Below are 27747 nucleotides of genomic sequence, written 5' to 3' on the forward strand. Positions count from 1 at the left end.
CATATACATACCGTGATTCCTCAATTGCAATGATGATCTACACGACAATTTAATAACCAAATTTGACACGCCTTGAGCAATCTGCAATTCCAGATATTCAATGACGAACTAAAAAACAACATAAGGCTTTATATCGAGACAACTACCTATAATTCCTCAATGTAGTGGCGAAATTAAAAGGGCCCCAAATTCAAATCAATTTGACGAACAAAATCCACAAACTTGCGACTTCTACCAGTATCTTGGTTGATCGCTCCCCCAACCCAATTCAATTTCCCTAAATTTTTGTCGTGGCATACTCTCGCTCTTAGGGTTTTGTTAGTCTGACGTTAGTGAGACCATTAGTCAAGGTCTTGACTGCCGTTCAGTACTTTGTCACTGTCAAGTTCGGTAATTACAAAAAGGCCCCCGCACTAAAATGATTTAGGACAATTTTACCCCCGTGATAATCGTTACAAGTTTCTCACCGAGTTTAACTTATAATTTGCCAATGTTATGGCTATAATATAACATGATTTAGAATCCATTCCAAGATTGAATCAAATACGAATGAGATACATAATCTATTCCAAGATTAAACCAAACAATTTTAGATTGGTATGAGATATAAAATCCATACCACCCAAGTATGAGAATCAATACCATACCAATTCGTTCCAACTTAGTGAACCAAACGACCTCTAAAATAATTGACATTCCCAACTTTACCACGACATGATTATCTTTTATCTTTTTTTTTTTAATTATTTATTTATATTTATTTTTTCTTCTTTTTAAGAAATTTGATTATCTTTTTCATTCATCTTTATACTGAGTACAAAAATAAGTCAAGATTTATACTTCGTATGTGTTACTCAAAGTGAATTAAAAGGATATATTTAATTAATAAATGAAAGAAAGAAGAAGTGTGAATTAAGAGGATATTGGAGCTTTTCACGTGCACCCCTCCCTGTCTCTTTCCTCTATTGAAGCGGCTACTCTGAATTCTCCGTTGAAGCAGCTTTCTGACCTTTCTCTCCTCCATTGAAGCGTAGGGTAAGATGACTTTCTTAATCATCGAATATCGATTTCACAATCTAATGTTAATTGTTGATTTGATTTTATTTAGGGTTCTTCTAAGGTGGATAGATAGATAGTTGAACTATTGGTTATAATCTATTCACTGAAATGCTTGAATTTTGGTAGTAATATTCTTAAGCGAGAAGAATTTAATTTGACAATTGAGTCAAATATGGTTGCTAGTGTGCTGCAAAACCCTTGAATTATAGGACGGAACTATGTAAATGGAATTTTTGTTCCCAAATTTACTACTTGTATTTGTTTGTCTGGATTAGCCATTCGTAACTTGAGAGATTCCAGAGGCCGTAATGTTATACGAAGTTGAAGTTAGGTTGAAGGTGAAATTTTTAATGAGGATGCAAAATGAGAGCTAATAATGCTGGATTCTGAGCTCAATAGATTATATGCAGCTGTGCTTTTATCAAACAAAATAGTTCAGAGATTATTGCTTTACTCCATATAACTTATGGGCCGTAATAAGAGATGCATTCTGATTAATATTATGATGAGCGTTTGCGTATTGAGCAGCTTGATACTGTGAGTACTCGAGCAGTAAATATGAATATATTCTCTGATTTATATATTAGTATGAAAGTTATCTAATGCAAATGAATAATAAGGACAAGCATATACTTGTAAGTATATATGTATGAACCCTTTTTTGCCACCTATATGTTAAATGTTTAATTTATTGATAATTTAAATAAGTTTACAATGAAGAAGCCTAGATTTGGGACTTGTCAGTTCTTTTCTGCATTCCAAGTACTGTGTAGTAAACTGAGAAGGGTTGTAGACTTGTAGATCTTAAAACAGGTAAGAAGATCATTTCTATGGCTAGGACCTTTTTCATCAAGAAAAATAATTTGATGAGACTGAGATCAAAATTTACCCGTTTTTTTATTAGCCAACAATGGTTCAGTTCCATTTAGTTTTTGTCTGTTGTAGCTTCACTTCTGCTGAACTTTTTCAATCTGCTGCTTCATCTGTTGATTGTTACTCCATTGATTATTAAATGAGAAAACCATTGTTTTGAGCGTATGAGTAACTGAGTAATTTGGAATCATGAATCTTTATTTATTTTTATAATTTATTCTGCTGCATGTTTCAGCAAAGAAATGTTGAATGTTGTTGCATGCATATTTTATTTCCTGATGATATACTGTTTATATTAATGATTATATATGTATGTATTTATAGAAGACATGGATAAGCCTACGTATCTCAAGTTCCTTGTTTCAAATGCTGCCGCTGGCTCAGTTATTGGCAAAGGTGGGTCGATGATCACTGATTTTCAGAAAGACTCTGGGGCTCGAATTCAGTTGTCACGCAATCAGGAATACTATCCCGGGACAGCTGACAGAATAATTATGATATCTGGAAAGATTGATGATGTATTGAAGGCTATGGACCTTATTCTCAACAAACTGCTTAGTGAGGTAAAGTTGTGCTGGAAAACTAAGAAATTTGCAACATATTGGATGAATTCTTCTCTGAAATTTAATGTTGATCAGATTCAATCTGAAGATGGTGATGATGCTGACCAAAGATCTAAAGTTAGACTTGTAGTCCCAAATAACTGCTGTGGTGCCATTATTGGCAAGAGTGGAGCCACCATAAAGTATGTCATTTTGGATTTTCTTAATCTTGGAAGTTTCCCCAATTGCATTTTTTTTTTTTATCATATGCATATACTGGAAAGCTTTTAACTTCTGCATGAATGATTTAATATTACAAAGCTAGGTACAGTTTTGGTTGGTTAGTTGATTAGTTAATTTTATACATCAAATAATTCTCTCCATTGGCACATCAGAATTAATGAAATTTAGAATGTAGGTTTTTTTTTTTTTTTTTTTCATTTTGGGGCAGGAATTAATGTGATACAAAGTGAAGCTGAAGAATAACAACATGTAACAAATGAAAATGATAAAATCTAATATAAGAAAACTAAGGATGGAGATAATTATAAACAAGTCATGTTATGTAATGAAGGTATTTATAAACAGAATCGTGCAAAGTACCATGGAGGGATAATAGTCTAAATGCTTGGTGATGAGAACCATGACATATCTGTTACTTAACCAATCAACTTTATACATTTTTGTCCTCGTTGTATTTCGTCACTTTCTTAATTCTGTATGTGCTTATTAATCTTTGCTTTAATGTTTCTAATTCGGAAAGCGAAGCTATGTTAATTGGACTCTTCATTTAATTAAATTAAACATGTTGGACAATTGATTTAACTCTTGTACATTACATGGGTATGAAATCATTACCCGACACTTCGATTGTTACTAGGGAACCTTTATTTTGAATGACATGTACTACCCTTATTCCTTTCTGTTGGTTATGCTTCTTAATTTTGTCCGTTCCTTTTGTGTTGATTCTTTTTTACTTTTTCCTGAATTTTGAAGTTATTCTTATGCACGTTCCATTTATAACATTTTTCCCTTATTTAAATCCATTTATTGGTGGTTGGGTTGGAGGGTTTGGATGATGGATGACTGTAGTGGTTAAATCTTGCATTGTGTAGTGCTGTGTGGCGTGGTGGTCAATGTTGGTCAAAGATGGGTAGGTGTGACTATGGATTAGATGAGAAAAAAGTGAGTGAAATATTAGGGGGTGGGGGAAGGAATAGGAGTAGATGACCTTGGCTGTTAGGAGAGGGGAAAAGGAATGATAAAATTGACCTGATAATCCTCTTACCCTTTCTAGAATACCCCAAAACAAATGCTCCTTTAGTTTTCTTACACATACCCCACTTTTAGCGCTCTGTTTTCTATCCTCCTTGGTCTATGTTAACTATTTTTCAAGTGTAATTATTATTTAGGAAGTTTGAAATCAGAGGGAAAGAGAAGAGGAAGTTATGAATTGCAAAACTGTTAACATGAACTGTATACAGTATCTAATTATCTATAGTTTAAAAGCCACATGCAAAAATTCTTTCAGGATGTGTTGCGCACGCATTTATGTGTGTATGTATTGACATCAGTGGTATTTTGTAGTATCTCATTAACGATTATTTTTCTTATTACCAGGTTATATGTATTAGTTCACCTAATGGTTTATGGTAGGCATTGCTTTCCAAGGTTTGGTTTCTGAGCTAGAACTTTCCTGTAAACAGGTCGTTTATTGAAGACTCTCAAGCTGGCATAAAGATTTCTCCCCAAGACAATAACTATATTGGGTTGACTGATCGGGTTGTCACACTGACAGGTTCTTTTGAGGAACAGATGCGAGCTATTGATCTGATTTTGTCCAAGCTAACAGAAGATTCCCTTTACATGCAGTCCATGAATGCCCCTCTTTCATACCCAGGTACGACTGTGCCACCTGATCGGTCCCTCTAATTATATAGTTAGAAGTGGTCTTCTTTTATAAACCTACTTCTACACTGTTGTCTTTAATGTCTGGATGTTAACTGTTAAGCTTGTCAGACAACAAATTTAGTCAAGCTTTTCTATGTTGGTTATAGTCACTGTCCCTTCAAATCAGAATTAAACAGTGATTGATATGGAACATATTGATAATATAACGGTTTTGTTATTTAAGTGCATGATAATGTAAATTATTATCTTGTCATAGGTTTATAAGTTTCCATTTTGAACTGGAACTTTAAAGCTGACTAAATCCGAGTAATGATATTGCTTATCTTATGGTTTCTAGGTAACTGTAATTATATGATGTAACTATTAAACTAGAAAGTAGGTGGGAGGGTGGAGGTACAAAACAATAGGCACAGCTGCCCAAAAAATGTTAGTGGAGGCTGGAGGGTTCTGTTTTGGCATATTACTCTAATTTTGAGTATGAAACTATAAAGTTTGTCCAATTATCTAAGTCGAAGTACTCTACAGGAGTGTTTTTATTGGTAGCCAGAAGGCTTGTCCCCAAAATTATAGGCTTTCTTTTTTTCCTCTCCTTGGGAATTTTGATAGAGGAGACACTGGAAGCTCAGATGAGAGGAGCATATTTTAAGTAGACAGGCAGTGTTTTTGGTCACTGTTAAAATCAACTCTTTGGCAAAAAAATTAATTGACATTTTTGGCTGACTATTGTATTCTCTCTCTCTCTCTCTCTCTCTTTTTTTTTTTTTTTTTCTTCTAATAGATGTGTCATGTCACTCAGGTGCACGAAGATCTGAGTTGCAAGATCTGTTTCCCATCACCTCATCAGTGATAAAATTGACTAGACTTTTACCTAAAGCAAGGCAACTTGGTTTATATCTGGAACCGAAATTGACAAGATCCAAATAGATTTTATCAGATTAAAACATATTGTGTCCTATAATCATTAAAATTTTATAAAATAAAAATAATTGAAAGTAGAGTCCAAGTATTATTGCAATCAAAACAACTTAGATTGAACTGATTATTCCGAATATGATTCTAAACTGCAGATTAGCTTAACCTGAAACTCGTCCAACCAGCCTGTTTGTCAGGTGTTGATCAAGATACCAATTGAATGATAATGTCATAGCCTCCCTGTCTTTCTTAGTTAACCTTAAGGGGCCGTTTGGTTGGGGGTATTTAAGAGAGAGAAAGGTAAAAAACTACCTTATATTCCTTTGATGATGTTTGTTACACATATTCAATCATTCCCCTTACCCCTACTATTACCCCATTTTCCTCTATTTTGATTCCCACCCACCCTCTAGGGAATCACTCTTACCCCCAAAGTCCCAAACTCCTCTTCATCCAACTACATTGACACCTTTGTAACTACCTTTGACCAACATTGAAAACACCATCCACCCCAAAAACTACCACCTAGCGACCAAAACCACCGCCGAGCAACCATGGCCGCCTCCTAGCCGCCGTCACCATTGTTTAACCACCGCCCAATCGTCGACAACACCACCATCAACCGACCCCACTTCATCGCCCACCCAAATCACCCTCAACCCACTCGAAAAAACCCACCCTCCTTGAAAATCATCCCACCCAAATCACTCTAAACCCACCCAAAAACCCTCCTCGAAAACCACCCCACCCAACTCGAAAATAGCCCCACAACCACCGCCCATCAATCTCCAAAATCTCCAGATCCACCACGAAAACCACCCAAAAACCCTATATTTCTCCATAAACACCCCTAATTACCCCCAAACATCTAAAAAAAATAATCCGTAACACCTTATAAACAACCAAGCTACTAGATCTAATGAATTTTAAAAAAAAATTGAGAGAGAAGAGGGCATCAACGGCGGCAGAGGGGGAGGGAATCAGCGGCGGCACGGGCAGACAACAGGGGAGACGGTGGTAGGTCGTGAGGAGGGCGGTGGCTAAAGTGGTGGTGGTGGTAGGTGAATGGTAAGATCGAAAGGGTAGTGGTGGCTGTAGAAGGAGGAGGGTAGTGGTGGTTGCAAATGTGATTCTCTTTGTTTATGTAATACAAACAACTATACATATATTAGGGATTAGCTTGCCTTTCTCCTCCTTTCCCTTCGTTGATTCCATTCTGTTTACCTCGTGCAAACCAAACGGCCCCTAAGATTGTTCTATTTAATCTCGTATGGAATTAAAATTGATTTTCACTATTTTAATGTGCAACTATTTGCCCCTTCTCTCACCAAGGATCTAGAAAAGGGTGCCCTGCTTGACCCTTATTTTCTTTTGTATTGAGCTATTCTTTTATGGTTGCTTTGCCTTTTCTCTATCTGCTTGAATGCTTTTAGAATATGAAGTTGGTTTTTTACCTCTCTGTTTGCCTTTTGAAATTCTTCATTTTCAAAAGTAACTAGCTATTCTTTTATGACTGCTTTGCCTTTTCTCTATCTGCTTGAATGCTTTCAGAATATGAAGATGGTATCTTATCCTCTCTGTTTGCCTTTTGAAAATTTTCTGTTTTTTTTTTTGGTGCCCCCACCCCTCTTTGTGGAGCGTATGGAATTAAGTAGCTCCTATCTTCCTCTTTAATGATTTGCTTTTATTATAGGGTACATTGAATCCTAGTGAATAATTCTAATTTGCATTGTTAGGTGTTTTGTTTGCTGGTATTCACCGTGTGCCATATGCATATGTGCATCCTCCAGTTGGAACAGCAACATACAACGCAAATTATGGACCAAATGGTGTTGGGGCAAGATATCCGAGTAACAAGGTTCATTTTGTTCCCAAATTTTTCTTTGTGCTCAATGAATTTAATATCTTTTGTTTACATTTTGTTTGGAGGGACTATGTTGAACTTTTCTGTTTAATTTTCTCTGGTTAACTTGGCTTTTGGAATAACTAAGAATTAAGCTCATCTATTTGGATCTAGTTTTAATGGTTCTTCCAAGGCTGGAGTAGAAACCCGGCCAACTTGAAACTTTAGGGTGACTTGCTTGGCAGTATGTGGGCTCAAACCACTCATAATTCCTTTTCCTTTTACTATAGTATTGTGTGATTTTTGAATCTTCTAAGCTTGTTAGTTTGCACTATTCTTGTACCTGACAATCACTTAAGTCAAGCTCATGGATAAATAAGTCAGATTGTATTTCATTGCATTTTGTAAGACTGTAGAATTGAACCAGTTTGTTATGGAATATGGATTTACATAATCGGGCAATATATAAAGTGGGTAGATGAAAATTAATAGAAGAATTGAAGATACGTAATTAATTTATGGAATTTAGGAACAATAAAAGATAATACAAACCTTGGTCTCTCAATCTCTCCCAAAGTGTAAAAGAACGTGAAGGGAAGTACTCCTTAATATTCATCATGCTTTGTCTCAGACTGCTCTTATAATTCCCTTTGCCCCTCTAAGATTTCCCCATTTAATTTTTTTTTTTGGTTTGGTGGAGTTGAGAGAAAATTGGTGGGACCAAAAGCAGTGTATGTCAGATTAGAATTGTGGCCCCTCGTGACTATTTATGATACGGGTAAACTTAATGGGATAAACTAGAAAGGAAACTGGACCCATATTAGAGGGACAAAAGGAGTAGCATTTTTCCTTTCACTAGCTCACTTATCTTCCTCATGATGCTACTAACTGAATTATATTGCACTACCTGTAAAAATCTTCTCTTGCGCCAGTACAGTGATACCCAATTTTCTCATTCCCCTTGGTGAGCCACATTTCACCGTCTGGGCTGTGGTTTTCTTGTGGTGCACGGTCTGGAATACACTAGAAATGAATTACTTGATTATTCTGTTCCAGGATTACACGGGATCTTAATAATAGTGTTCAACCATTATATGGTCCAACAACTAAGAAGCAGTTGTTAAGGGCTTATGGAATTTGGCAAGTTGCTTGTGTGTTATCTACTATTGTATTCTTTTGATATCCAAGATGCTTGCTCACATGCAGGAAGATCGAGGTAACTCCTTGACGATTGGTGTTGCTGATGAGCATATTGGTGTGGTAGTTGGACGTGGTGGAAGGAACATACTTGAAATCAGTCAGGTTAGTTTGTTGCAAATTGAATGACGTGGTGGTAGTTCTACTGTATTATCGCTAACATCTAAGAGAATTGTTTTATACTTTAGGCTAGTGGAGCGAGGATTAAGATATCAGACAGAGGTGATTTCATGTCCGGTACATCTAACAGGTAATATACCTGCTGACATAACACATCCTTTTTTCTTTTGGGAAGTTATATTGAACCTGTGTTATTTGTGCTCTACTAACTGTAGGAAAGTGACAATCACTGGTTCACTTAGAGCAATTCGTACAGCAGAAGCCATGATTAATCAGAAAGTGGCTTCTGTCTCAGAGAGGTGATTGGTTTGATTTTGTACACTCATGTCTTATTTGCCAGTGCTGCGAAAATCTGTCTGATATACTTTTATGTAGTTGATGAGTAACTTGGCCACGCCAGAAGTTACATATTCGTTGCTTGCATTTGAAACCCCAATGTTCGCTGAGGTCTAACGGAGCAAAAGCTGCAGTAATAGACGAGCTCATCGATACAAGTATACACGGAATTGTTGGTAGGAGGGTCGTTACTTGTCAGCGGAGACAACTTCATGCCCTTCCCGAAATACGGTTATTTTTAATATTTATTCCAGGCCAAATCGCTTTTGTTACTTTCTGAGTAGGAGCTAATTGACATATGTTATCATTAATATGCAATTGATTAATAATTTAATTGTTGCAGAGGTTTTGTTTATTCATTTAACCAACAATACAATACATTTCCTTTTTTTTTTTTTATTCTTTTTCTGTCCGTTTTCCCATAAGAGATGTCAAAGTTATCAGAAAATCAATCACTTTTTTCTTTTTCTTTTTTCTTTTTTTTTTTTTTTACTAATGTTTAAATAACTGCAAGGGGCAAATAAGTCTTTTTAGGACATTACATCTCTAAGTGGTGAATTATGAAAAAAAAAAAAATTGTAATTTGGTATTATTGATTACTAAAGATAACAACTGTTTTATTTAAACCATGGTTACCGATTAAATGATTTTCAAAATATTTTTTAACAAGACAACCCACCATATCCCTCACCAACCAGCCATCTCAGCCTCCTCCCGTTAGCAACCCAGCACTCTCCTCGTCGGCACCCCAACACCCCTTCCCTGGCCGGCGCCTAGCCCCTTCCCCTATCAGCAACCCCATGCATCCCCTCCCTTCTCTTACCCCCTTTCTTTCCTCCACCCTGACACCCACCCCCTTTCACCTACCCCAAAATAGCCACCTCTCTCCCCCGACCCCCTCCCTTATCCCCACGGCCCCACCTTGAAACACGCCCTAAAACCCTAAACTCCCACCCAAAACCACCCTAAATAGGATTGCTATCTCACTGTTGATTTGCAAGTGGAGTTGGTAAGAATGAAAAATAATAAAATACTTGCATAGGTAGGACCGTGGGGTTAGTGGAATAGAGAATTAATAAAATTGTAATGGGTCCTTACCAAAACCATCTAAGGACATGTTGCAATTATCTTAGATGGGCACAAAAGGAAAATGTGACAATTATTTCTAAATAGAAGTGGTATAACTTTATTGATAATCTCATAATTCAATATTACTAAAGATTGAAGTTCTCGTATTCTCCATCCCAAACTGGAAATGATTCGAACTAAGATTGAGATGATAATCAAAATGATCCGACTCAAATTTTAACCGATAGTTGAATTGATTTGAATAAAGGTCTAGCCGAATCTTAAATAACCAAATCCAAATGTTATTAGATCATTATGACCCAAATAAACCCGGTTAGATCCGAATCTGAGCTCACATGAACTCAATGTGGCTCGACCCGAATTTGACTTGACCCAAATTCGATTTGTACTCGACCACACTCGGATCCAACTCTGACTTGAATCTAATCAAGTTCGACCCAACTTGATTTGACCTATTAGGATAAAATGACCCGTCACTACCCGACCCAAATATCCCGACCCATCGTGGGTCCCCCAAATTAGATTTGGGTACCTGATAAGTGTCGTTTATGGCACATTTTAGGGTGGTTTTCTCCCTTAGTTTTAGGTTTATTTTGGTCTTTCTTGGTTATTTCTAGTCCTTTTAGTCTTGTTTTAGTTAATAAAGTCTTGGTTTATGTATTTTGGCCTTAGTTTGCAATAACGTGCATTATGCTCGGTTTCTTGCTTAATTTTGCGTGTTTTCCTCTTTATTCTCTCACTTTTGCCTTTCTTTGATCCTTTGTCTAGTGCTTGAAGTGTCTAAGTGTGTCCATGGGACAAGGAGAGGCCAAGATTCAAAGGATGAAGCTTTGAAGTGAAGAACAATGGAGAAGAAGAAGAGAAGCTAGCAAGATTAAGTGGAGAGGGCGCGCACGGTGAAGGAGAGGGCTCACAACCGAAGCAAGAAAGTTCCTGTAGATGGCACGGAGATGGCGTGGAGAGGGCGCGATAGCACCGTGGTCACGGTGTAGCTGCCGTGGTGCGGTAATGTTCACCGCGGGCGCGTTCGTCTAGGTTTATTTCATGCTTTATTTCCGTTTTCTTCTCATTCTTCTTGGACTATAAATGGACTTTAGTTTTCCCTTTTCTAGGAGGGATTAATTTTCATACTTTCATCCCAAAATTAGATGAGGCATTTTCTCTCTCTAGATTAGGGTTAGATTAGGAGTAGTTAGAGAGAGAAAGTAGTGAAGATTGTGATTTTCTCCATTGTAGCACTTGGATCTTCTTCAAGCTATGTCAATTCAAGTTTTCCATTAGTAATCTCTTCTTCCCTATCTCTTTACTTTAGTTTATTGCTTTCAATTGGTTTACATTTTGTCTTGTTGATTCATACTTGCTTAATTGTTCTTGCTTGTTTGATTTTCATGTTCATCCTTGTTAATTGTGTTTTCTTACCTTGTTTAGCTTTCATGGCTTCCTTTACTTCTCTAGGTTAGATTTTTAGCTAGGGGAAGGGGGTGAAGGACATGGATTAACATTGATTGATGATGATTGATTGAATTCATGCTATGAATTGATGAATGAATGATATTTGATGGTGTGACATTATTAGTAGCATGTTTTTCGATTTTTCCCTAATTTAGATGCACGGGAATGATTTGGATTAGGATAAGATCTCTTTTCTCAATCTACTTGAATGATTGCATGGAAATGAATTGTGTAAGTAGAGCTTCATGTTTTCTGCGCTCTTAATTTCATGATTTAATTAGTGTCTAATTGGATGCGCGAAAGTGATCTTGATTAGGCCAAGACCTCATTCATTAATCGCTTGGACAATTGCATGTGAGTGAATTGTTTAGGTAGAATTTTGTATTCCATGGCATGTTCTTCATGGTAATCATCATTGTCTATCTTTGTTAATCGTGATTGACACCCCCGTACCCCCTAGCATTACTTCCCTTCGGTTTAATCCTCCATAACCTTCCTTTCTTAGTTTTTTAGTGTTTTCAATAAAAGAAAACCAAAAAAATATATATTCTAGCTCCTTGGACTCTTGTATTAGTGAATTTGGTGGTTAAACTCGTGTGCTTCCTTGTGGGTTCGACCCTTTACTTTCCACTAACTAGTTTAGTGTAAGTTTAGGTTTATAAATTTCTAATTTGATTTAGGGTAGTGGACCAACAAACTACTTTTCCATTCATCAATACTCGATTTGATACCTCTAACTACAATATTGTCGAGACTTGTCAGTTTTTCATCTAGCATACTACTCCCTCTGTCCCTTATCTACATGCCTACTTTTCTTTTGGTTTTCAAAATTAGATGCCTATTAGCTGATTATTTCTTTTTTTTAGTAAGTGGTTTTTTACCAATGTATCCTTATTCTCCAAATTTATTCCCTAAATTGTCTCCAATTTTGTGTGATATGGCACTACTTTGTTTATTGTTTGCTTTTGGCATTTATTGGATGCGACAAAGAAATCTGTTCTTCTCTCTCCTCAATGTTCTTCATTTTTCTGGGTTGTTATTCGCTCTATTTCTCTCTCTACTCTCATCTTCATCCTTTCTCTCTTACATCCTTAGCTTTGAATTCTTAAATTTCTACAAAAATTACACGATCTTATCCAAAATAGTCCCTTCTACAAAAGCCCCATATTAATTTTGTGAAAAAATAGTTTTTGTTTCGTAGGTATGAGGTTTCAGACCAACTATTCATTTTCTCTCTCTTCATAAAAAAAAAATCAGATCTGGGGTTAGTTTGTTCAATTGTTGTTTAATTCATAGTCCCCCGGAATTTTTGAGGTAATTTTCTAACATTTTACTTCACTTTATTTGTTTGAAAATGTCTGAGAAATCAAGTTCCTCTGTTCCAATGAACGATAAACAAAATTTTTGGCCCAGATCCAGACTTTTTGTTTGGTGGTGATAGTGATGATGATGGAGGTGATACTCCACCTTACGGGTGCACGGATGGTGATTGTCATTTGTGTTCTTGTAATGGTGAGCATTCTTATAGTTTGGATGTTTGGAGGAAACGTTTTGGGCGTTACCTTGACCCTAGGGAAGAAACCTAAGTGGTGAGGAGGTTAACACCTTACCTGTTGGTGAAAAAAAGTCCCCTGTATTTCCTGAGGTTGATCCTTATGCACTAGGTTATGCAAGTAACTTCATCAACACTTTTCCCTCTCCAGTTGATCCTTATTCACCTGGCTATGCAAGTAACTCCGGCAACACTCAGTCCCCTCCCACTAACGTTAACGCCGAAGGTTACGCAACTGATTTATGTGAATCACAAAGCTAAGTATTCTTCCTCAATTTAATCTTTGTTTTTTTTAGCATGTTTTGATTAGGTTAGTTGATGATATTGGACGCCAACAAGTGTGATCTCTTGTTGTCTAGGGGAATTATGTGTGTTTGAAGTAGGAGAATTATATATAGAAGCATGCTAGGATTAATTAAATGGTTAACACTTTCATTTTCTGGTTGTAATTAAACATGTTTATGCTATATTGAAGCTGATTTTATGTGCTTATGATTTGATTTGATTTGATTTGGTTCTGCTTTGATTTGATTTGCTTATGATTTGATTATGATTATGTTATGATTTGATTTGGTTATGATTTGATTTGATTTGCTTATGATTTGCTTTTGATGATTTCAGTTTAGTTGATTTGATTATTAGAATGATGATTTGAGTTGAGTTGATTATTAGTTGATTAGGAAGTTGATTATGAATTTGATTATGTTATGATTATGAATTGATTTTGAGTTCAGTTCATGATAAATTAATTATGAGCTCATTATTGTTGATTAAAAATTTGAGTATGAGTTGATTTGAATATTATGTGAGTTCAATATGAGTTAATTTGAATTATTATTTGATTATGTTTTGATTTGAATTTTAGTGAGATGTTAGGATTTTGATTTTATTTTATTATAATTACAAATATGATATGTATTTTGGGGTTTTCTGATATCCTGTAAGAGAGTTACAATTCCGGGACTAGTATCCTTGCGTCTGTACTTGCAAAACAACGGAGACTCCTTGTGGTGGGAGTTCCGCCTCCGACGATCAAGTTAGTACTTGTTTGAGGAGTGAATAGTGCGGAAATGTAAAGGTTGGAAGATTGGGCTAGGTTTAGGTTAACCTAGGGCTTATAGGGCTTCTTCCGAAGACTGGGCCTAGGTGGCCGTTTTGCCCATTTGGCATAGGGGAGGCCACGTGGCGTGACACAACTAGTCTATGGTGGACGGATCAACGCCTGACACGTGGCAGGTTCCCATTAGTCCATGTGGCGGACACATGGCAGGGCCTGAATGGTCCACTTGTCAGATGATGACTAGTTGGGGAAAAATCCCCTAATCATTTTGTAGGGTTTCGTAGTGACCCGACACTACGCGGAAGGAAACCCACCAAGACCCGCCCCTTAATTAAAGCAATTAAACAAGCATAATAAACTTAATCAAACAAGATTAACGACAAGAATTATACCTTTGACGCGTGCTTCGCTCCTAAAGAGCTCTTACTTCAAAATCCCGAAAAGACGAGATCTCCGACGGATCGTACCCTCGACCCGACCCGAGCGTCCTAAGTCTTGAAGGTTAGTTAAAACCCGGACAAAATAACTATGAGTTTTACGAATCAAAGGTTTACTCTTTTCTTAGAGTTGCCTTTTTAATTCCACTCAAGGTTGTATCAATTCCCAATACCAAGCTTGGTATTTACAGGGAAATGATCCCTTGATTTTTTCATCCTCCACCAATGTGGGAGAATATATTTTTGCTAATTAATTTATTTCTAAAATAAACTATTAAGAAAAACTAATCACAATGCAACAAGTGTCAAATAGAGAGAGAAGGTTAGGTGAGGACCATAAATGGGTGGGGGGACCATTGCCTTGTTCCTCAAGGCCTTGCCCAAGCTTGGTCCCCACCCCTCACCAAAACCGTCACCCTATGGACAGCTGGGCAGGCAGCCTGCCTTGGCTGCCAAGGCTGCCAGGTGGCGCCTAGCACCAAGGCTGGGCAGCCAGCCAGCTTGTTGTGCTAGCAAGCAGTGCTGGCGCGCACTGGCCTAGCACGCATCAGCCCTAGCACGCTGCGAGCTGCTGGGCGCTGGTGCTGCTAGCCTAGTGCTGCTGCCTAGCACTCCCTCGCACACACTCTCGCACATGGCCCCTCAGACAGGGCCTCTCGCACTGCCAGCCAGCTAGGCCAGCATGCGCACATCTAGCCAGCGCACTACGCACGCAAGGCCTAGCATGCGTGCTGCTAGCGAGCCACGCATGCTGGGCTTGGTGCTCCTTGCTAGCATGTTGTGCTTGGTGCTGCCATGCGAAGGCACGCACGCAAGCACACAGCTAGGTGCCTCATTGCGAGGCTGCTAGGCGATGGTGCACACGCACACGCACACACGCATGTGCCTAGCACTGCGATGGTGCTGTGCGTGATGCTAGGGAGTTGCGAGAGCGCCTATGCACACACACGCACACGAGGGTGCTGTGCTTGGTGTGATAGGACTGCGATGGTGCGAGGCATGCATGCACAAGCCCATGCGCCAGTGCCTAGCACTGCGATGGCTGTGCATGGTGCGATGGGCTAGCGACAGCACCCATGAGCACCCAGGCACCCTCGCTAGCACGCTGCTAGCTGCGATGGGCTGCCTGGTGCTTGTGTGGCTTGCGATAGCTGCCCTGCGCACCCAGGCACCCATGCTAGCTTGCGATGGGCTGCTAGGGCGCGCCTAGGCTGCGACGGTGCCTAGCACACCATGGTGCTAGCACATGGTGCACCTAGGCTTGCGATGAGCTAGCCTAGCCTAGCTACGGCTACGCTCATACTTGTTGCTTGTGATTTTGCGACGCTCGATCTCGACGCCCTAGGCTCGATTTCCGACGTCTGTATTCATAAAACTCTGTCGACTCATTAAATCCTTTCGGATTAATTTGACGTCTCGGATCGGAGTTTCGATTGGGTTCAACCCGAAGGGTTCAGTTAAGATTAAGCTGTAATATCAATTGTACCTTGATATTACTGATCGGAAGCGGCCTCCACCTAGGCATTCCGATCACTTGACCTTACTGAAGAATTAGCTCTGTAATAATTCTGAACCCTCTATCGGAATAATACACTTGTTGGAAGAACGCCATTCCTTTCAATCTCCCACTTGTCCTTCCGGACAAGTGTGCATATTGTGTATAGCTCATTTCATTTGTCACTAACTGTTTCTTCGTGAACTATAAGGTAAGATTCTTTGTCATCCTTATTACGTTCAGAAGTGTTTCTCGATCTCCGTGTTCGACTGTCAATAAACAGATGATTTCTAAAATCCATCTGAGCATGGCCATGCATTTTACAGCCTCACTCTTCGAGCGGCCTTTTAAACAACAAAACATTTTCCCTATTGTTAGTAGGGGGACAATCCCAGTCTTGTATTGTAAGTTCTTCTTACTAAGAGGACATAGACTCCCGAGTGTTCCCGTTATGATCCCCAGTTACGGCAGACGTTTGGAAACATCAAAGAGCCTAGTACTCAAACAAGAAAACTTCACAGTACTCATGGTCTGAGGAAATAAGTTCCGATAGCCATAATGAGAAATGTATTTATGACAAAATTTAAATTTTCTTAAAGTACTCTCATAGGTCTTATTCAGTACAGTTCTAAACTTTACCTGTGCAAATGATTATGACTGTCACGTCCTCGCAGCACAAGAAACAGTGCTGTAAATCATACTACACACTAATCTATGGCGATCATCAATCGTCCATCTGTTAGATGACCTCGATTAGGGATACTTCTTGATTTAATATTCAATGTCCCCTTAACAGCTGTTTCTTTATCCAAGACATGGTCTTGATACCCTGTTTTGAATATTTCCATAAATCGAATGGACTCATTATTTAATTCTAAACCACAATTAAATAGTAATGGAGTGAATGATAATTTTGCACAAAAATTAATTACTCCATTAATGAATGGTTTTAGTACAGTGTTTTACAACAAATCAACCCTGTTTAATTAAAAAACATGTACATGGAATTTCAAAGCCAATCTCCTATGTGCTTGATTCCCATTGCCTCAACGTGTTTGTTGTGTCTCACTTGAGGCAAAGGTTTAGTCAAAGGATCGGCTACATTATCATCCGTGCCGATCTTACAAATTCTGATTTCACCTTCGGATTTCCATTCCCTTATCATGTGAAATCGCCTTTGCACGTGTTTGACCTTCTGGTGTTCTCTCGGCTCCCTGGCCTGAGCAATAGTTCCATTATTATCACAATAGAGATCTATCGGTCCCTTGATTGAGGGTACAACACCAAGTTCACTAATGAACTTGCGAATCCAAACAGCTTCCTTGGCAGCTTCCGAAGCGGCCAAGTACTCGGCTTCAGTTGTAGAGTTTGCAGTGGTGCTCTTCTTAGCACTCTTCCAGATGAACGCTCCTCCATTCAGACAGAATATATACCCCGACTGTGACTTGAAGTCGTCTCTGTCAGTCTGGAAGCTAGCGTCGGTGTAACCTTCAACAACCAGTTCTTTGTGGCCTCCATACACCAGGAACTTATCCTTGTTCCTTTTCAAGTTCTTAAGGATGTTTTTGGCCGCAGTCCAATGCGCCTCTCCTGGATTCAATTGGTATCGACTCGTTGCACTCAGGGCATACGATACATCCGGCCTTGTACATATCATGGCATACATGATCGATCCGATTAGCGAAGCATATGGGATCTGATTCATTATTTCTCGCTCAACAGGTGTCTGTGGACACTGTTTCTTGCTGAGAGTTATGCCATGGGACATGGATAAATGCCCTCTTTTGGCATTTTCCATGTTGAATCGAGCCAGTACCTTATCAATGTAAGTACTCTGGCTTAATCCAATCATCCTCTTAGATCTATCCCTGTAGATTTTGATGCCCAATATGTACTGTACCTCTCCTAAGTCCTTCATTGAAAAGCACTTTCCCAACCAGCCCTTTACGGACTCTAATAATTTTGTGCTGTTTCCAATGAGCAGTATGTCATTGACATACAGGACTAGGAATGCAATATCACTCCCACTGACCTTCTTGTATACACAAGACTCATCTGGATTCTTGATAAAACCAAACTTGCTGATGGCTTCATCAAATCGCAGATTCCAACTCCTGTTGGCTTCCTTTAATCCATAAATGGACTTCTTCAGCTTGCAAACCTTTCCAGCGTTTCCTGGATCGACAAAACCCTCTGGATGTGTCATATACACAGTTTCTTCCAAAATCCCATTAAGGAAGGCAGTTTTGATATCCATTTGCCATATTTTGTAATCGTAATATGCAGCAATCGCTAGGATGATCCGGACGGACTTTAGCATTGCAACCGGTGAAAAAGTTTCGTCATAGTCAATCCCATAGACTTGTCTATAACCTTTTGCCACCAGTCTAGCTTTGTATATCGATACATTTCCATCTTTGTCTGTCTTCACTTTGAAGATCTATTTGCAACCAATGGGTGTATAACCCTCGGGCAAATTTACTAAGTCCTAGACTTGATTTTCAGACATGGAGTCCATCTCGGATTTCATGGCCTCTTGCCATTTTGCAGAGTCAGGGCTCGTCATAGCTTGCTTATATGTCGCCGGCTCATCACCATCCATAACTAGGATGTCCTGATCATTAGTTAAGACGATACCGAGGTATCTGTCTGGTTGAGATCTTTGCCGTTGCGACCTACGTAAGGTAATCGGTTGAGCATTTACATTGTCTGTTTGACTCTGACCAATCTTCTTAGATGCTTCCAAAGTATCTAGATTGTCAGTTTTGTCAGGTTGACATTGTTGCTCGTCCTCTCGAACTTCGTCGAGTTCGAATTTCCTCCCACTTGTCATTTTGGAAAGGTGATCCTTCTCCAAAAAGACACCATCACGAGCAACAAATACTTTGTTCTCGGATTTATTGTAGAAGTAATACCCTTTTGGTTTCTTTTGGATATCCCACAAAGAAACACTTATCCGATTTGGGGTGAAGTTTGTCCGAAATTAATCGCTTGACATATGCTTCGCATCCCCAAATCTTGAGAAAAAGACAACCTGGGAGGTTTCTTAGTCCATAATTCATATGGAGTCTTTTCAACAGCTTTTGACGGAGCTCTATTCAGTGTTAGTGCTGCTGTTCGTAGCGCATGTCCCCAGAACGAGATAGGGAGTTCACTAAGACCCATCATTGACGGAACCATGTCTAACAAGGTCCGATTCCTCCGTTCGGACACTCTGTTCCATTGAGGAGTTCCAGGAGATGTCAACTCTGATAGAATGCCACATTCTTTCAAGTGATCGTCGAATTCATGGCTCAAATATTTGCCACCTCGATCCGATCGAAGTGCTTTAATTTTCTTGCCAAGTTGATTTTCAACCTCTTTCTGAAATTCTTTGAACTTTTCAAGAATTCAGATTTATTCGACATTAAGTAGATATAGCCATATCTACTATAATCGTCGGTGAAGGTGATGAAATATCGGTGACCTTGCCTTGCGGGTGTGCTCATAGGTCCACATACATCCGTGTGTATTAGACCTAATGAGTCACTTGCCCTTTCTCCCAACTTGGAGAATGGCTGTTTTATCATCTTGCCTAATAAGCATCCTTCGCAATTTTAAAACGACTCTAAGTCGAATGAGTCAAGAACACCTTCTTGAAGAAGTTTCTTGATGCGTTTGATGTTAATGTGGCCAAGACGACAATACCACAAGTAGGTTTGATTCGACTCGATGGTCTTAGCTTAGTGGTATAAACTTTTGTCATATGTAAAACATGCAATTTAATTGAACATAAATTTGTAAGACAAACTTGAAACAACTATTGTCAAAAGTCTTACATTTGAAATTCCTAGGTGTCCAACACCATGGATAATATGTTCAAAGCATGAAAAACTAGAAATAGTTTAATTACATATCATAGACAAAATAGTGCATGCAAGCACGACCGAAAAACCATCTTCGTCGTCTTTTGTCCATGCACCAACACTTGATAAGCTTCTCACTTGGTCCCTGAAAAGGCAACATTAAGTGAGTCATACTTGGTATCCAATACCTTATGATAAGCTTAATCCACAAGTGTTAAGGAAGATACCTGAGGCGGATGCTCCATCCTCTCCTCCTCCTCCCGAAAGAGCTTGCATTCTCTCTTGAAGTGGCCTTGCCGCCAAAGTAGAAGCAACGCATCTTAGCCTTAACCTTGAGATCCCTCCTTCTTGATGGTCTTTTGGTTGCCCCAAATGAGTTGGCTCGGTGCAGAAGCTCCACCACATTCTTTAAGGAATATGTCTCTTTTGAATCAGAAATATATGCCTTTAATGCATCATATCCTGAGTGGAGTGAAGTGAGCAAAATATGACCAGCCATTCCATCTTCTAGTGGAATTCCGAGGAGTTCCATGCGCTTGAAGAGCTTAGTCATTCTTGCCACATGGGGTCGGAGGGGCATACCCGGTCTCAACTTAGTGTTGCAGACCGTAGACCAAAGATGGTACCTCTCTTTCGCAAGACAACCTTGATCCGACGACTTTACATTCATGTCCGTAAGTGACCTAGTCACTTCAAACAAGAGTCCATCATTGTTGTCGTTGAAACTCTTAGAGAATCTCACACCGACAACATCCCTTAGTCCTCCAAGGAACAAATCTGGGAAGGAGAATGGAAGTTTTTCTTTCCATTCTTCCGGGATGGAGTTAGCCATGAGTTGTGACACTAATTTGCAGTCTTTCGACCATGCACAATAAGTTTCGTCACTCAAGAGGGTCTTGGAACAGAGAGTTGGGAGGGAAGTATCCAGAACATACTCCTTGGAACAACTCTGAAGAGTTTTCCTTAGTTCTTCTTCCCATTCATCAAGGTTTGTTAAGTTAAGCTTAATAGCTAACTTATCGGGGAGTTCCGGGCACATTTGGTTGTTGTTCGAGTTACTTGCAGACATGTTTCTACAATTGAAAGAATTTGAAGTGAAAAACCATTCATACATCAATAAGTTGAAATTTAAAGCGTTCATGCACTTATTCACACTTATTGAACATTTTATCCATGCATTTTAAGATTGTCCCTTATGGGCGAGAATAACATGATTCCGAGATCCCAAAGATCAAGAAATGGATAAGCATGCTTTGGCTTGTCTTAACCATTAAATATCTTAAGGTAAGCAATCCAATTGCTAATAGCTCCAAGCTACTCTCGGTTTGATAAAATGTCGCATCTAATGCATACTTGACATTTTATCTCTTTTGCCACGACATCTAAGGACTCCTTACTGATATCGTTGAGCTTAACCAAGACAACTGTATACCTAGTATACCTTACGTTCCTAGGGAAGTAGTGATGCCTTGCTTTGGCGTAATCCATCACGTACGCGCATTAGTTCGGTAAGTGTTGTTCTTGGAATGGCAAATTTTAGCTCAATATTATTAAGGGGCCTAGGGTTTCTATGTTGGTTGATTTAAGTGAACTTAACTAACCATCGCAACATCATAGAAATCCTAGACATGCATCTAGAAAACATATATATATAACAATATATATAAGGCATAAAAATAGATGCATTTGGCAACTAGCATGACCCCTTGAAATCTTCAATTTCCATGGGTCTTCATCTTGGCTCGTCTTCCTTGAAACGCCGTCTTGAGACTTCTTGGCCAAAATGAAATAAAAGAAGCTAGCTAGACCGACTAAGACTAATCTAAATAGTACAAAAATACTTAACGGTTCGCAGACCGTATTTAGATTTACAAAAATACATAACGGAACGCAGTCCGTATTTTCTATCCTAGTCGGGCCCCACTAGTTGCCATTTTCAAAGAACCTGTTTTGAAAGCAATCTTTCATTCACCCGTTCACTATTTGTGAACGACCCATGCAATTTTACGAAATACATAATTAAACACGCAAAACTAGTAACTAACTTAGGTCGTTAATCCAATTAACGCGCCTAATTAAAACTAGTCAAAGTGGTTTAATCCATTATTTCAAAACGCAAAATGCTAACGCATTCAATTAAGCTCCCACTAAATTCCGCATCCGTACTTAATTAATCCGATTAATTAAGTCGGCATAACCCGTAATTTGTCAAAATATTGCAAAATCGAAAATCGAGGTTTTTAGCCTCATTAAAATAATTAATTAAAATTATTAATTTGGGAAAAAACGCAAAATCATAGCTCAACGTTAAGCAAAAATCACCCAACAAATCCCTTGGTGGGTGCGCACCATGGTTGCTAGGCAGCCCATGGCATGGCGCCATGGTGCGTGGTTGAGGCCTGCTGTGCCTAGCAAGCAGCGCCTCAAGCCCAGCTGCCTGCTAGCATGCTTCGCATGCTTGCTAGCATGCTGGTGCCTGCGAGCATCTGGCCTACTGGGCAGGCGCATCATGATGCTCGTGGTGCGCTGGCTGATGCTTGCTGCCCTGCTGCCCAGCAGCATGCTTCGCAAGCCAGCCCATCCACCCCACGCACCCCAACCATGCATCCCAGCCACACACACATAACACATAGCAGCATTCAAGGCTCGCCCTTGTGCGCACCACAGGCAGCCACATGTGGGCTGCTAGGCAGCCCGACTAGCCTTGATGGCACTTGAGTGTGTTGCCTTGATTTGCGTGCTATGACTCGGGATTTTAATCCCGATTTACGTGTGACATGAATTAATTCCAAATTATATTTTAGAATTAATTTTAGGGAAAATAAAATAAAACAACCATTAAGTCTAACTTAAACAAATTTTATTTTAATTGGTGCACAAGCCTAAATTTATCCAAAATTTCAATTTTGAACAAAATTAGGTCAAACATTATGCTTAAAATAAAATGAGCTATGTCCAAAATTAATCTTGCCAATATGCAAATTAATAATGGATTTAACAAAAGGGAGATGGAAAAATAAATTAACCGTCCAATGATAAAAAATTTCTAACTTGCATACTTGTGTAAAATACCAAGATTACATCTTCTAATATGAATATTAATCAAATTTTACTCACAAGTAATTGAACTTAATGGATTTGAATCAACCAAAACATGAAAAAATCCAAACTTTGTTCAACATGGAATTTAGGGTTAGGGTTCCAATCATTTAAACACTTAAAGATTAGAACTTTAACAATACTTGGGAACTTAAAATACAAAATCACAACAAGTTTTCACACCTTATTGCAATTTATTTGCAAAATTGTGAAAAACAAGTTTATGTGATAACTTGGTATATCAACTTAAGCACTAATAAACACTCCATTATTATGCTCAAGGATATTTTAAAACCAGCAGATTAGTGATGCAAATGTGCATTTAATCTAACCTTGTAATGCTTGCATTGATCAAGGCTTAAAAAGAATTAAAACTTTCATTGAAAAACGAAAAACCCCAGAAAAATTGGGTTTCTGGTTCGAATTTGGCTTCTAGACAACCCATAAAGGGTTGAAACAGTTCCAGAATGTCGATTCCACCCAAAAATCACTATTTTTGAGCCAAAATCTGGGTTCGACAGCCAAATCAATAATAAAATCGAGTTTTAAAAATTAATTAAAATGAGCATCTAATCTAATTAGATGAACATGAACCAGAAAAATAAATTCTATAAAACACCTTAATTAAACAATAATTGCAAAAATTAAAAGGAGCGTGGCTCCGATACCGCTGTAGGGTTTCGTAGTGACCTGACACTACGCGGAAGGAAACCCACCAAGACCCGCCCCTTAATTAAAGCAATTAAACAAGCATAATAAACTTAATCAAACAAGATTAAGGACAAGAATTATACCTTTGACGCGTGCTTCGCTCCTAAAGAGCTCTTACTTCAAAATCCCGAAAAGACGAGATCTCCGACGGATCGTACCCTCGACCCGACCCGAGCGTCCTAAGTCTTGAAGGTTAGTCAAGACCCGGACAAAATAACTATGAGTTTTACGAATCAAAGGTTTACTATTTTCTTAGAGTTGCCTTTTTAATTCCACTCAAGGTTGTATCAATTCCCAATACCAAGCTTGGTATTTATAGGGAAATGATCTCTTGATTTTTCATCCTCCACCAATGTGGGAGAATATATTTTTGCTAATTAATTTATTTCTAAAATAAATTATTAAGAAAAACTAATCACAATGCAACAAGTGTCAAATAGAGAGAGAAGGTTAGGTGAGGACAATAAATGGGTGTGGGGACCATTGCCTTGTTCCTTAAGGCCTTGCCCAAGCTTGGTCCCCACCCCTCACTAAAACCGTCACCCTATGGACAGCTGGGCTGGCAGCCTGCCTTGGCTGCCAAGGCTGCCAGGTGGCGCCTAGCACCAAGGCTGGGCAGCCAGCCAGCTTGTTGTGCTAGCAAGCAGTGCTGGCGCGCACTGGCCTAGCACGCATCAGCCCTAGCACGCTGCGAGCTGCTGGGCGCTGGTGCTGCTAGCCTAGTGCTGCTGCCTAGCACTCCCTCACACACACTCTCGCACATGGCCCCTCAGACAGGTGCACCTAGGCTTGCGATGAGCTAGCCTAGCACACCATGGTGCGCCTAGCACACACATGGTGCACCTAGGCTTGCGATGAGCTAGCCTAGCCTAGCTATGGCTACGCTCATACTTGTTGCTTGTGATTTTGCGACGCTCGATCTCGACGCCCTAGGCTCGATTTCCGACGTCTGTATTCGTAAAACTCTGTCGACTCATTAAATCCTTTCAGATTAATTCGACGTCTTGGATCGGAGATTCGATTGGGTTCGACCTGAAGGGTTCAGTTAAGATTAAGCTGTAATATCAATTGTACCTTGATATTACTGATCGGAAGCGGCCTCCACCTAGGCATTCCGATCACTTGACCTTACTGAAGAATTAGCTCTGAACCCTCTATCGGAATAATACACTTGTTGGAAGGACACCATTCCTTTCACATTTGCCCCTCACAGGTGGCACATAACTGGTCACATGTCACCTGTGACAGGTGTCGGCCTATAACAGGGTGACGGCCTGCTACAAGTGTCGCCCTATGATGGGCCAAGCGTTTTTCCCGCTCATTTTTTGAATTTGGAAGCGACTCTTCAATTTCCACAAATTCTCTATATAAGGGCCTTGACCGAAAGTCTTGTTCACACTTTGCATTTTCTGAAAGAGAACACTCGGACCCTTGCACTTGAGCTCTGACACTTTGCAACTTTTGACCTGCCGATTATTTCTAACAAGTCGACTGCTTTTGTTGGACGACTGCTTTTTCCTTCTTTCCAGAACTCATATTACTCAGGTAACCGTCTGCTCTATTGTGTTTTCTTTACTTTCTATTTGAAAATGAGACCTCAAAAGCATTCGGCACGGCCTAGGTTAGCAATCAGCCGGTCACCGGGGACGGATGAGTCTAGGACTAGGGGTGCCGACTGCCCTGCGGTACTTCAAACTTTGCGCAAGTCCCGAAATCCAACTGTCTTTGTATCTATGCAGGACAGTATGGCAAGGACAAAAAGAACAATGAGGATTGAAAACTCTGATGGCTCTTCATTCCGGGTTCAAATTAGTGAGCTGTCGGACCAGCCGCCTGACACCACAAGAACCCAAGGTGGTTCTGCTGCCGAGAGCTCCGAGGAGGGGGCCAAGGTAGTCCCTTCCCATTTTTCAGTTGACCTACCTGGTCAGCAGTCGGCCCCCGAAGAAGAAGAGGGGTCGGCCCCCTCAGGGAGAGGGGAGGAGTCAGACTGTTTTGATAGTGAGTCTGACTCTAGCTCTTCAAGCCCCCTTTCTTTAAACTCAGAAGAAAGGCATTCTCGTTTGCATGAGGCAAGACTTTCTCATGCGGCTGATAAGGGGGACGACTGGTCAGAACCATCCGCCTCCCATAGGGAGTTGAATACTCCTTACTACTGTCATGTCCCAAAGGGCCGAATCAAGGCCATGAAAGAGCGAATAAACTCTTTTCTATCGAAACATGTGATGGGTCCTGATTTTCAAGTTTTTGTGCCGGATGCTGAAGATGCAGTCGTCTGGCCCGCGGGGGCTAGCTACGGGGACGCCTGCTTTGGCTGCTACGAGACGGCCATTAAGGATGGGCTTTGATTTCCCTTGCATCCGGCCATTCAACAAATCCTCGATGCATACGAGGTCGGGTTATGTCAGTTATCCCCGAATTCCTGGTTCAACATCATTGGCTATGTAGCCGGATGTGAAATGCATGGGGTGGAGTCGAATTTTGAGGCGTTCACCCATATGAGTTATCTTAGCCGAACCCCCAAGGCAAGCGGTACTGAGTGGTACCAAATAACGAGCCACAAGGGCTATTTGATGACGAGGGGGAAGGATAATAAATGGAAGGATTGGAGAAACACCTTCCTCATAATTGCCAGTCCTGACAAGCTGCTAAACAAGCGCTACAATAGGTGGAACAAGGATCCGCCTCTTCTAGCAGGCGGCCATAGCATGCCGCTTGTCCCTCGTAGGGATAAGGAAGAGATCCTTGATCGAGGACTCTTCAAAGTAGAGATAAGGGCAAACTCTACTACTGGGGTACGAGAGCAGGTGCCCTTAAACTGCGTCCCCAAATTTCAATGGCTCTATGATGAGTATTTTTTGGCCGCTTGTGGCCTTAGCAGTCGGACCTCCAGAGGTAGCCGGCCTCTTAAGCCTCTATATGCATCATTGATTTTGCTTTCAAATTTCTTCTAACTCTTTGTGGTGCTTATTTTCAGATGAAGCTATGGACCACATCTTTGCGTCCAAGAAGGCGGCCGCCTTGTTGCGGACCTCCATTATGCACCAGAAGCGGACCTCCACTGATTCCGCAAGGATGGGCACCAAGTGAGTTCTGCGCCTTCAAACCTTGTCTTGAAAGTATGCTATTATTAGTATTGACCATTTCATTTTTTTTTCGCAGGCGGGCACTTCCAAACCCTCTTCCTCCCAACAGCCGGGCTCAAAAGTTCGGAAGACGACTGCTGGGAGTACGCTTGGATCTGCCAGGAAGCAATCGGCTGACAAACAACCAATCACCCCACAAAGTGGGGGCAAACCATCCCAATTCCCTAGGGACAACCAACCTCCAAGAGGTATAACCGGCTCTGCTAGACTTTAACTTTTTCTTAATTGCTTTCTTCATGTTTTGATACTTCTCTTTTCAGGATGCATGCGGCCCTCAAGAACCAGACTTGGTCCAAATGGCCAAGTCTATGATTAAAGTCGTCCCTCAAGAGAAGAGGGATGCGGTCAAGGGAGTCGGCACCCTTGACCTAGACGGCATCATGGGTCTCCTTTCCGAGGTAGACTGAGTTTTTTTTTTTTTTTTTTTTGACTTTGCCTGCCGCTTGTTATTTTCACATCTGACGCCTGTTTTCCCTTTTTCAGACTATGCAGCGAGTACACAACCTCCGTAGGCCGATCACCGCCAAGAACAAAGAGGTAAAGGCTGCTAAAGCTATGGCCGCCTCTGACGTTGATAAGGTAATGTTTCAAATTGGCCAAAATGAAATTTTGACAACTGATATTCTTTATTATCAGGCGCAGGCTACTTCAACTATCCGCACATATTTGACCCGGCCAAAAAGAAGAACAACGAGCTGGAGGCAACTGTCAAAGCACTACGAGATGAGCTGAAGTCGCTTAAGCATATTGGGCACCAATATGAATCTTTGCAGAAGTCCTTGGAGACTGTCAAGGACCGCCTGCAAAAGCAGGAAGCGACCATCATTGAAGAGCTCAAAGCTAAGGCCGAGTCTGAAAAGATGGCTTTAGCTCAAGCCATGATGGAGGACTCGACTTAGATCATGAAGATGACTTGGACAACCCTCTTCCCAAAAGCTCACTATGCCTCCTGGGATAAGAAGTTCAACGCTTGTACTGAAGAGTACAACCGAATGATCATCTAGCAGGCGGCTGGCGAAGATGAGGCGGCCGACTCCAGCTCTGAAGAGGAAAAAGAGGTGGTGGCGC

At 40.1% G+C, this 27747-nt stretch overlaps 1 protein-coding gene across 3 annotated transcripts; it reads left to right on the forward strand.

The window, feature by feature from the left end:
- Positions 1–882: 882 nt before the first annotated feature.
- LOC110696397 (protein BTR1-like) lies at positions 883–9169 on the forward strand. 3 transcript variants are annotated; one of them, XM_021873684.1, is made up of 9 exons: positions 883–1035; positions 2257–2495; positions 2571–2677; positions 4181–4374; positions 7034–7155; positions 8347–8442; positions 8526–8587; positions 8673–8756; positions 8833–9169. In XM_021873684.1, the coding sequence occupies exons 2-9, from the start codon at positions 2262–2264 to the stop codon at positions 8834–8836; spliced, it is 903 nt and encodes a 300-aa protein (XP_021729376.1). In that variant the 5' UTR covers positions 883–1035; positions 2257–2261; the 3' UTR covers positions 8837–9169. The 3 variants fall into 3 exon arrangements, with proteins under 3 accessions (XP_021729376.1, XP_021729378.1, XP_021729377.1); XM_021873686.1 differs by having other exon boundaries at positions 7088–7155; XM_021873685.1 differs by having other exon boundaries at positions 889–1035; positions 2260–2495.
- Positions 9170–27747: the final 18578 nt, after the last annotated feature.

This window comes from Chenopodium quinoa, unplaced genomic scaffold (genome assembly GCF_001683475.1).
Source record: "Chenopodium quinoa cultivar QQ74 unplaced genomic scaffold, ASM168347v1, whole genome shotgun sequence".
Taxonomy (NCBI): Eukaryota; Viridiplantae; Streptophyta; class Magnoliopsida; order Caryophyllales; family Amaranthaceae; genus Chenopodium; species Chenopodium quinoa.